The following is a 12638-nucleotide window of genomic DNA, read 5'->3' as shown; positions in this document are numbered from 1 at the left end:
GAGCGATGAGGAGTTCATTAAACCCCTCAAGACTTGGGATGTACCGGTACGTCCCAGGTCGTGTCTATCCCTTTAATGGAGGCTCATGCAGCGAGCCCGCATATTTCCCCACACGTCAGCTGATCTGATCAGCCGAAATGTGCAGCTAACAGTCACGGGTGGATCACATGTGATTTTTGTCCTGAAAGAAATTGCTTTCAGAAACGCATCAACAAAAATCACCATCTTAGCTTATCTTGTCTGGATTTTTCAAAAGTCAGGTGGCCATCTTTGCTTTTTTAAGGAATACTAGGCTTCCATAAATGGCAGGCAGGCAATCCTGCACCCAATGATCGAATCACAGTGAATCCATAAGGGTGCAAAGGCAGCCCTCTCACTCTGTAAATCATCTAGATGCTGATCATTATTAGGCTGGGGCCACACGGGGTTATGTGCGATCCTTGCATGACACACTGCTCATGCTGGCAGCACAGCGGGAGCCAAATGTAATGAGAGGGTCATTGCGACTGTGGTCCTATCGTGCTATTAGACCACAGCTGCGGGGGGGGGGGGCAGGTTTATCTCCCCATCTCCTCAGTAGCCGGCAATTGCGATTCTCGCACTGCTCGAGAGCAGTGCGATGGTTCTCCCGCCCCATAGACTTGAATGGGTCGAGTGGAACAGAATTGTGTTCCACTCGCAGCATGCTGCGACTGTTTTCTTGGTCCGATTAGGGCTAAGAAAATAATCGCTCATGGGAGCGAGCACATAGAGTAATATTGATCCGAGAGGAATGCGATTTTTTATCGCATTCCACTCGCACCCTTTTTCTCGCAGTGTGTCCTAGGCCTTAGCAAGGCAGTCAAACCTATAAACTAGCCTTACTGCTGTGTCATATAGCCGGCTGATCTCCACTACATATTACAGGTAGTAATCTCTATTTAACTCTTGGTTCCTCCTATCCCTTTTGATAGGGACATATCTCTGTTTATATGCTATAATGCTTGGGCCGAAATTGTGGTTGATATGCAATGCGTTCTTTTTGTCTGACTATGCATTGATTATGAAGATATAGACTGTACATTGGTCTGAGGTCTATCCCTGCTACAGATCTGACAACTAAGGAGTTTTGTGCAGAGAATGCAATAAAGCTTTCTATATTGATTGGATCTATGAACTCATATGTCTATGTGAGTCCATCTGGTTATAGACATTTTTCTTTATTATCTATAAATATATTTGCCTTATTCTGTCTGTCTGTCTTGCTCTAAAATGACATTACAGTGACAACCGTCGGCGCGCTAAAGAGCCTGCGACCAACGGCTCAGCTAACTGAACAGCCCGGGCCAACAGGATGATGCCGAACACTTTTCCCCGACTGCCCGGTGAGTGCTGCACCCCCGGGAGCCCACACCAACAACCCAACCGACACATACCCACTGCTCGCCTCCGCCACCCGCACACATTACCCCACTCGGCTCCCCCCCCCGCATGTATACACTGAACACGAACACACACACACAAACACACACCTGGATAGTCACCTGTCCCTACCCATGCAGTCCCCGGCACTGACGTCCTTAGCGCCATGGCCCCGCTCGGCTGCACCCCACCCGCGCACTCCGCCCCCCGCACACATTACCCCGCAGGATGGGGGCACATGTCAGGATGGTGGCTGCACCACGATAGGGACACATACCAGCATGGGCCACATCATAGGATCAGTATAATTTTTACTTAACTTTAGGCCTCTTTCACACGTCCGTGAAAACCACGCACGTTTTTCCACGGACGTGTCAGAGGTGCGTTTTGCCCTCCGTGAGCAGTGTTTATGGCCTACGTGTGATCTCCGTGTGTTATCCGTGATAACACTCGGAGAACGGGATCTTTCTGCTCACCTGTCCCTGGTGTCGCTGTCCGTGGTGCTGATCTTCGGCCTCCGGTCCTGCCGACTCCCCGCTGCTGCTGCTTCCGGCCACAGTGAAGTGAATATGCAATGAGCATAATGAGCGGCAGTCGGAAGCAAGTGACTGCAGCGGCAGAGACAGCAGTGCTGGTGAAGGTAAGTAAGGTTGTTTTTTATTTTCTCAAACACGTGTGTTTTCTCCGGCGCGTGTCACACGGAACACCTCCGTGTGGTCCGTATACGGGCCGTGTGACACCCGTGATGCCGGAGAAAAACGGAAATGTTGACGTGTGGAGCACACGGACACACGGTTCATGGCAGAACACGCACGTAAGCGCAGACCCATTGATTTTAATGGGTCTATGTTTGCCAGTGTCTCCGGTATGTGAGGAAAAGGACCAAACACGTACCGGAGACAAGGACGTGTGAAAGAGGCCTTACACTGTTAATGGCCTTCTTTCATTACAAGCCATGGACATCATTATACATTAGACTCATCTATTAAAACTGTTCCTTCTGTTGTATGTCATTTTAAAACCAATAAACAATTATAAAACTAAATTAAAACTAACCCATCCAGTCCATTCATTACATTATTCAATCTGCGACCTACATACACATTCTAGACTACCCGATAGGTTAGAATCGGGCCACCTTCTAGTATTCTATATATCCTTATGTTCAAGCTGCGCATTTTCACACACATTCTACAGAAGTGTTAAAGCATGTCACCTATGTCTAAATCTATTCTGTGAATTACTATGATAAATGGTTATTTAATCCAATAATGTCACCTCTGGCTATTGATATGCAGGGAGTTTGTTTTTGGTAATCATTTGAACCTGCCTGTTGTGTCCCATGAATGGGAACAACGTGTTGTATATAATTCTTGCATTGCATATTTTTCCTCCTATCAGGAAATTCCTTTATTGTTACTAGGTAGATTAGACTGTATGAAGTTTGTCCCTATGTACCTCCCTTAGTTGGCTTCTGTATAGAAAGCTCCTCCCTTCTCCTTCAGTTTAGTCTAGAGGAACCATTACTGAAGAGACATGTCTGCAACCCTGTACAGATTATTCCTTTTCACCTGCCTTTACTTTGTACTTAATACAAGATTCAAGAAGAAAACTACAGCGTTTCTCCTTGTCTTCCTACAAGTCATCGTTGGGCTGAGTTAACACTATCTGTAGAAGCCGGTAGAGTGAGTAAAATCATACAGTTATCTAAGGGACTGATAATTAGAGCGGTTGGATTCATTGCTACCAGGAAGAGACAGAACGCTGCCAATAATTAATGTATCAATTGTTCATTCAATCTAAGAGTTGGAGGATCCTGTACAGGTATTTTTGTAATGTTTTTATTATCACAGTGGTGTTTATTTCCCAATTAATTGTACAATAAAGACATCTATTTTTCATCTTATATGGACGGTTCATCGTACCTTTTTTCCCTCTCTTTTGTAACTTATGTTATATGATTTGTCCTTTAATATAGTCCCTGACGCTCCACATGAGCATTTTTATGACTATACTTTATATGATGATATTAAAAAAAACATACAGGGTTAGTCATGTGGAAATTTTTTTTTTAACTTATGAAGGTAAAAATGTGAATCGATTAGCTGCAGGCAGTGACGTTTGTGACGTTTGCAGTAGACTTTAGCATACATTACAAAGACCTCCATATAAACTACCTATTAAAGTGCAACAATTAAAGGGAACCTGACAAGAAACACATGAATCGGACATTGGCGGTGTACGATGTTTAACTCTAAATTGCTGCAGCAGCATTTCAGAGGTAAATTCGGAAAGCTGCTGGGGATGTTTTTTGTATGACGAGTCTGAGGCATGTGCCCTGTGATTTCTTCTCACCCCACTCCCCTACACAGGCAGATCTCTCTATGAATGTATCTAGCTAGGAGTGGTCCCCACATAGCTTCTCATAAGCCAGATCAGATACCCACACTTTGCACTGACAAGGGGCAATCACCCTGAAACACTGTCTGTAAATTGGGATTCTGATCTGGTATATATCCTAGGTCATATGAAAAGGCTTGTTAAAAGGCCAATTTTGACTTTTAGGATTGCTGTTTCCAATAGGTGGCGCTAGAGTTTGTCTCCTTTCCTGGAGAGACAATTTGTCTAGCTAGGAGTGCAAGACGGGAAGAACCAAAAGGGACTGGCCTCTGCCTACTCATTCGAAACCCATAGTCCCAGCCGTTTTTTCAATGTGTGTGTTTTACGTGCTTCTGCATTATAGAGCCAAAACGTGCACATCTGTAATAGGCATCTAGTGTATGCTTCATGCTGGCTGTGGTTTGTGCAGCATTGATCTTCTGCCAGGTTCCCTTTAAGTCTGAGACAAATGTTAAAATTAACAGCAATGTGCATTTGTTTGCATAAAATGGCTTTTAGATCCAGCACCCAATTGTCATGCACGGTTCTCATCCATAAAACTGAGAAGAGTAGTGCATAATTATATTTTTTTTCCTCAAAGACCTTAGGTCTATGAAAAAGAAAATGTTCATATCCACTTACACATAGATGGAGCTCAGCTGAGCATATCTTTTGTCAGTGTGCTGTCCATGTGCACAATACACTGCACACAGACCATTGTTAAAAGAATAAAGACTGTTACGCATCACTTGAGATTTTTTTTTTCTTATACTGTACCTTTAAAACTAACAAACATACAGATAATCCATCTGCTCTCATATCGCCTGAGGCACAAAATGTGCAGGAGGAGGTGGTGCCGCAATGTAGCTCACTTGGTGGATGTGGCCAGGATTTACCGGGTTATGAATCCGGGGTGAACTGCTGAAAGGAGGGCTTATAGGATGCCAGGGTCCTACATAGTGATACGTAGGCACAACAGACACACATGAATCAAAGCCACTTATAGGAGGTTGGTTATATGGCTCAGGAACAAAGGGGTAATATACTGGTCCCGGTGATGGAGGCAGAGATTCCACATTCGGAAACTGACCTAAGATTAAAGAAACTTGTGTTAACAGATTCTTATAAGAAAATCTAGTGCTTATGTAATAGGTCTATAAAATTATTAGAGGAAAGATGAATTTACACAACCCTATCATACAGTCCGTGTTTGCTCATCCACAGGTACTCTGATCTTAAAGATCAGAAGACAGAAGACAACCGCCCAAACTGCAAATAAAGTTTTTGCATAGAGTCGGTTTTCAATCTGAGAAAAGAGCATTATTCTGACGCCCTCACCGATTCACTCACACATAAAAACTTAATTCAAGACTTACACTTAACAAAACTGATAACTTCAAGTATCAACATTTTTCTAAAACTGACCGGTAAATGATCTTTTAATATAAACTGTAGACAATCTATGTATTTTGGAGTTCGTCAAATTCCTTCCGCAGACATCTCAAACATGGAAAGGAACACAAGCTTTATAGGTCAGGACCCAAAGAGCTCAAAAATACCAATCCCATGATCAGGAGGAGAGGAACAAGGAACAATATAAAATATTATATATAATGTTCATACAGAGATTTATACAAAATATAACAGTACATCTATACAATATATTTTTGTATACGTTTTTTACATCTAATATGTATTCCCAGTGTATACCAAAAGTGAGTACACCCTCACTTTTGTAAATATTTTATTAAATCTATTCATGGGACTACCCCAAGATAGGACCCTTTGAAGCAATGTAGACAGTGTACAACTTGTATAACAATGTACATATGGTGTGGCATCTAAATAATGTCTATCCATTAACGTCAAAACCGCTAGCAACAAAAGTGATTACACCCTTAAGTGAAAAAGGCCAAATTTTTGCCACGTGTCAATATTTTGTGTGGCCACCATTATTCTCAAGCATTGCCTTAACGCTCTTAGGCATGGAGTTCACAAGAGCCGCTGGATCCTCTTTCATCTTCCATGGCAACACCACAGAGCTGGTGGATGTTAGAGACCTTACACTCCTCCACCTTCCATTTGAGGAGGCCCCACAGATGCTCAATAGGGTTTAGGTCTGCAGACAAGCTTGGCCAGTCCAGCACCTTTACCCTCAGTTTATAATTTTTTAGCAAGGCAGTGGTCATCTTGGAGGTGTGTTTGGGGTTGTTAGGTTGCAATATTGCCTTGTGGCCCAGTTTATGCAGGGAGGAGATCCTGGTCTGCTTCAGTATGTCACAGTACATGTTGGCCTTCATGCTTTCCACAAACTAGTTCCCCACAGCTGGTAGCACTCATGCAGCCCCAAACCATGACACTCCCACCACCATGCTTGACACTAAACAAGACACTTGTCTTTGGACTTCTCACCAGGTTGCCACTTCACATGCTTGACACCATCTGAAACAAATAACTATCTTGCCATGCAGACTAATTTGATGCAGTGTGCCATGTGTGGTCTGAGCACTGACAAGCTGACCCCCACCCCTGTAACCTCTGCAGTAATGCTGGCAGCACTCATACATCTATTTTGAAAAGAATCTCTGGATATGACGCTGGACACATACGCAACCTCTATGCTCAACCATGGTGAGGTATGTTTAAAGTGCAACCTGTCTTGTTAAACCACTGTATGGTCTTGGCCACTGTGCTGCACTCAGTTTCAGGGTGCTGGCAATCTTATAGCCTATTCCATTTTTATGTATGGCATCAATTCTTTAATTTAGAGATCTTCAGAGAATTCTGTGCCATGTTGAACTTCCAGTGACCAGTATTTGGGTGTGTGAGCGATAACCCCAACTTAACACACCCGCTTCCCATTCACACCTGAGACCTTGTAACACTAATGAGTCACATGACAAAGGGGAGGGAAAATGGCTAATTGAGTACAATTAACAGTTTTCACTTACGGGTGTACTCATGTTTGTTGAAAATGGTTTAGACATAAATGGCTGTGTGCAACTTATTTAGAGGCCACACCAAATTTACAGCTATACAATATGTACGACTACTCTACATTGTATCAAAGTGTAAATATTTTATATCTTCTCATGGGACAACACTGAAGACATGACAAAAATGTGAGGGGTGTACACGAATTCTGAACTGTATTATTGCAATGCAACTACATAGAATCGCAATAAATTAAAATCTGCATGAAAGAACTAATGGCAAGTTGTTTCAGTACACTTATTTAACCCATCAGTTTCAGGATGAAAAGAGCCCATTTTACAAGTAAAATTGTATTCTGTCAATGAGTTTACAACATCTATCGGGAGTGTTTTGCAGGTACCGTATTTTTCGCTTTATAAGACGCACTTTTGTTCCCCCAAATTTTGGGGGAAAGTAGGGGGTGCGTCTTATAATCCGAATATACGGGGGGGGGGGTGTATGTGTATATAATATATATATATATATATAATATGTATATATTAATATATATTATATACACACACACACACACACACACACACACACATATACACATATGTATATATACATACACACACTGCAGGGTCCAGGGGAGGTCGGGGCAGCTCTTGAGAGGTGCTGGGGGCTGGTCAAAGCTGCAGGAGGGATCCTTTGATCTTCTGCTCCCGCTCATAATATGCACTGCCGCTGTCCATCACCGTGGTGCTGAAACCGCACCGCGGCAATGGGCTGGGGCAGCGGCGCATATTATATCTGCCTGCGCCCCCCTTTGATGGCACATGATCCCCTCTGTGTTAGATATGGCCCCCATACTGCTGCCCATAGTAATATAAAAAAAGCTTTACTTACCTCCAGCGCTGATCTCCCGGTGTCTCTGCTGCCGCTGTCATCAGGCACGCAGAGATGATATCACTCTGCTGTGCCAATCACATGACCAGCACCGAGAACCAAGGTGGAAAGAAAAGTGGAAAAGGAGCAGCAGCATGGAGGGAGACACGAGAACGGACAGCGCTGAGAAGGTAAGGAAAGAGTGTTTTATTTTACTATGGACAGCAGTATGGGGGCCATATCTAACACGGGGGGGTGTGCCATCTATAGGGGCCATGGGCAGCACACATGGGGGCCATATCAAACACAGGGGAGGTGTGCCATCTATAGGAGCCATGGGCAGCACAGGGGGACGTGTGCCATACATAGGGGGCCATGGGCAGCACAGGGGGACGTGTGCCATCCATAGGGGGCCATGGGCAGCACAGGGGGACGTGTGCCATCCATAGGAGACCTGTGGCAGCTGTAGGAAACGTGTGCCATCCATAGGAGACCTGTGCCAGCTGTAGGAGGCGTGTTCCATCTATAGGAGGCATGTGCCATCTATAGGAGACCTGTGCCAGCAGTAGGGGATGTGTGCCAGCAATAGGAGAATTGTGCCAGGCTGCGTGCAATAGGGGCCGTGTGCCAGCACAGGGGGACATGTGTCATAAATAGGGGACATGTGCCAGCAATAGGGGGATGTGTGTCATCAATGGCGGACATGTGGCATCACTGGGGGGACGTGTCCCAGCACAAGGGGGCTATATTCAATATAAGAGGGCCATATCCAGATTAAGGGGGCAAATTTTAGGATGGGGGGCTATGAGGGACATATACCCTATATGAATTGTTAGACAGACACTGGCATTATAAGATGGACCCCATTTAACATTTAAAAAAAAATGTCTTTTTCCTTCACCAAATTTGGGGTTGTGTCTTATAATCAGGTGCGTCTTATAAAGCGAAAAATACGGTATATGTTCAATAAAAGTTAATTGCTATAATTCTTTTTATGTTTTTTATTTTGTTTAATGGTCAATAAAACACTCACACTTAAAATGTGCCTGATGATAAATCTGTGTTGGATCATTTGCTCCATCGATAATTGAGTGGTTCTACATACATTATATATTTTATTACCCTAAAAAGGGTAATAGGTCTCGGGGTAATGTTATGTCCTAAAATAGTAAACCTTAATCTGTCATTAGAAATATCATCAAGCCTGAGATGAGACACTGTGGGTATGTTTTCTCCCAAAAGCATTTTTCTTTATTACGCGATTGTATCCTAATATCGGCATCGATAGAGATTATTTTTAATTCGCCAGGGGACAAAGCCACTTTGGAAATTATCAAACTGTAAATAACTTGACATATACATTTTAAAATGTTTAACTACTTAACGATAAAGGACATGCTATGCACACCATACGCAGTTTCCTTGCGTTTGTTGCAGGCTGCATCCAAGAGTTGCAGGTGGAGCAGCGCTCTTACGTCGCCTCAACCTTTTAAATGTTGCTGTCAATCATTGACAGTTGCATTCGTGACGCCCTGGCCTATCAGGTCGTCACAGGATATTGTGCAATCTGACCTTCTGCACAGTATCCGCATCCTCCTTGGTTACGGATCCCTGTTCTTCGGTGTTGCTAAGATCAGAGCAAGTCAAAACCCTAGGAACACTTTGCACCACACACACACCATTGGGGGGCCTGAAGGGAATAGGGCCTCCCACTTGGGGGGTTGGTAGGGGAAATTGAAAAGTGACAGGAGAACTGAAAAAGGAGTGGAAGGAGTAGGGGTGCGGAGTGGTGACTCTCAGAGGGAGAGGTCACCGGTTTGGAGCAGGGCTCCTGAAGACTACTAGGTGGCAGACATTGGTCTGGGCCTGGTAGGAGCTGGAACCCCGGTCACAGGAGGATGGACTGCCGAGGAGGGCAGCCGGCGGCCTTAAGCCATCTCCGGGCAGGGGTCAGGGCACGACAAAGTACGCGGACCCTAGGCCGGGAAGTAGCTTCAAGCAACCTGGTAATTTACCCGACGGGGGTGAAGTCTTCAAGATTCATCCCTCACCCGCTCCAAAATCGGGGTACTAGCGCAACGAGGGGATAGGACTTTTCCCAAAACACAGTCCATCAAATACCAAGCGTGAACCATGAGAGCAAGCTCACTCCGTTAGCCATACGGGTGAGTGGGACCCGATTAGTTCCACACTATAGGGTCCAAACCGTGAACAAGGTGCCACGGAAAAGGCCACAGGCTAACAAGCAACACCAAGGGCACAGATCCAATCATGCTCCCTCCTTGCTGCAGCGGTGCTCAGAATTCTGGTTTACAAGCTGTCGGTGTCAGTATTCTTCGACTGCGTGAGTACGCAGAAACCCTTTCCTTTCCCAACGGCACCCCTTCACTGCCATCACTGGGCCCCGGGCACAACCCCCTACCCACGGAGGGGTTAAACACCTTGCTGCCTTACCACCGCCACTGGGCTCCCGAACAGCAGCGGTGGTACGCCACCTTACCATGCACCGTGGGTGGCGTCACAAACTTCTAACCCCCCTGTACATATTCTCCCCTTTTAAACTCTAGTGTCCGCACGACCCCCGGGTCCGGAAACCCCTCGAGCCACCGTGGTTTCGAATCCAAGCGGTTCGGCCGCTGACACGGGGGCGGTACACATTTAACACGTGCTGGCAGGTAAGGCGAGCTATTCTGACTCCTTATTGGAAAACCAGCGACACAATCTCAGGACAGACGTGTTATGACTGCCCAGGGTTCAGCTAATGACCCCTGTGTTTGTCATCTCAGCACTCCTATGAAAGCCATCCATGGCAGTTGTCATAGGAGACAGATTTCTTCTATATACAGCAATGCTGTGGTATTGCTATACATAGAACAAGTGATCAGACTATTGCTGGTTCAAGTCTCCGAAGGGGACTAGTAAATACAGTATAAATAATCAACCAAAGAAACCCTCACATGTGTGCATGACACTCAGAAATTCTAAATCAACAGCGAAAATTGTCCCAAAATTCAAGACAATAAAAAGTGATTCATGCTAAAAGATATATGCTTTATTATTGAATTAAAATATTTTTTTAAAAAATATAAAAAACAGAATTGCTTCTGAGAGGGACCAGAGAAAATACCCAGAATATAGAAATTGTACACAAGTCTGTAGGAAAGGTAAAATTAGCAGCAACAAATAGATGGATAGTGTGCAATAAAGGTCTTACACCATATAGTCTGTTATATAAATTAGTTAAAAAATATCAGTTCTTATAAGAAAGACCACATAGAAAATGTGAGATATAATCATTGCACACACCAAATAAATCTACCATCCATTTATTGCTGTGAATTGCACATGCCCTGGTAAATGTAAACACTATACTCGTGCTGCTATTACATAAATTATACAGACACAGAACTGAGCGCAACAAAACTAGCTGCCAGGGAAGATATAAAGTGCACAGAAACTATCAAAATTACATTAGAGTAAACCTCTCCTGTTGTACAAAAAACCCAAGGTTATATATTTACCTAAATAGGTGACCGTACTGAGCCTGGGTTTGGGTGAGCAGGTCCCTCCACCCCAACGCCGTTTCGCCCTTGCTTCTTCCGGGGGCGAAACGGCGAAGACTATTTAGGTAAATATATAACCTTGGGTTATTTGTACAACAGGAGAGGTTTACTCCAATGTAATTTTGATAGTTTCTGTGCACTTTATATCTTCCCTGGCAGCTAGTTTTGTTGCGCTCAGTTCTCTGTGTCTGTATAATTTATGTAATAGCAGCACGAGTATAGTGTTTACATTTACCAGGGCATGTGCAATTCACAGCAATAAATGGATGGTAGATTTATTTGGTGTGTGCAATGATTATATCTCACATTTTCTATGTGGTCTTTCTTATAAGAACTGATATTTTTTAACTAATTTATATAACATACTATATGGTGCAAGACCTTTATTGCACACTATCCATCTATTTGTTGCTGCTAATTTTACCTTTCCTACAGACTTGTGTACAATTTCTATATTCTATGTATTTTCTCTGGTCCCTCTCAGGAGCAATTCTCTGTTTTTTATATTTTTAAAAAAAATATTTTAATTCAATAATAAAGCATATATCTTTTAGCATGAATCGCTTTTTATTGTCTTGAATTTTGGGACAATTTTCGCTGTTGATTTTAAATACAGTACAAAGTAGAAAAAAAAATGTTAAAAGTATGAAAAGATTAACTAAACAGATTAAATCCCCCCCCCCCCCTTTACAACAATAAAAATTGAGGACAACCCCCCCCCCCCAAAAAAACAAACATTGTTATCACTGCAATCATAAAAGTCAGATCTATGAAAATATAAAATTAATCAAATTGGTAAATAGCATATTGAGGAAAGAATAAAATGAAACATAATTGCAGTTTTTCAGCTGCTGCCACAGAAAAAAAAAAATGAAAAACAGGAGATCCAAACACATACACCAAAATAATATCAATAAAAACATCAGCTCGGGGTGCAAAAATAAGGAGGGGGGGGGGGAAATCTCAGCCCCAATTTCAAAAAATTTAAAACGGGACGGCTCTCGGAAAGTCGTGACAAGCAAGATTTTTTTTCCTTCAAAATTTCAGAATATTTTTTTCACTACTTAAATAAAACAAACTATACATGTCTGGTATCTACATAATCTTATTGACCTGGAAATTATACTGCCAGGTTGGTTTTATAGACAAATGAATACTAAATAAAAAGCAATTGCAGATTTTTTCTTTATTTTGTTTTTTAAACACATTATGCCACACTTGTAATTTTTTCCCTCCTTACTATTACATCATATGATAGAATGAATGAAAAGTACAACTCATCCTACAAAAAGTCCTCACACCAGAGCTATATCTACAGCAAATTTAAAAAAAAAAAAGAGTTATGGCTTTTGGAATAAGGGGATAAAGAAAAAAAAAAAAAAAAAGCACAAAAATGAAAAATTGCCCTGTCCTTAAGGGGTTAAAGGGAATCTATCAGCAGGTTTTGCTACCTCATCTGAGAGCAGCATGATCTTGTTAAAAAGACCCTGAATC

At 42.9% G+C, this 12638-nt stretch overlaps 1 protein-coding gene across 1 annotated transcript in view; it reads right to left on the bottom strand.

Annotated features, from left to right (window-relative positions):
- The window catches only part of ALG13 (ALG13 UDP-N-acetylglucosaminyltransferase subunit), a 302253-nt gene that overhangs the window by 764 nt on the left and 288851 nt on the right, over window positions 1–12638 (bottom strand). The window contains exon 28 of the mRNA XM_075324885.1: window positions 4558–4870. Coding sequence (XP_075181000.1) covers window positions 4596–4870 — 275 coding nt within the window. The 3' untranslated portion in view covers window positions 4558–4595. The remainder of the gene's footprint in view (window positions 1–4557; window positions 4871–12638) is intronic.

Source organism: Anomaloglossus baeobatrachus, chromosome 9 (assembly GCF_048569485.1).
Source record: "Anomaloglossus baeobatrachus isolate aAnoBae1 chromosome 9, aAnoBae1.hap1, whole genome shotgun sequence".
Taxonomy (NCBI): Eukaryota; Metazoa; Chordata; class Amphibia; order Anura; family Aromobatidae; genus Anomaloglossus; species Anomaloglossus baeobatrachus.
Note: the sequence above shows the minus strand (reverse complement) of the source record. Positions and strands in the feature narration are given on the sequence as shown.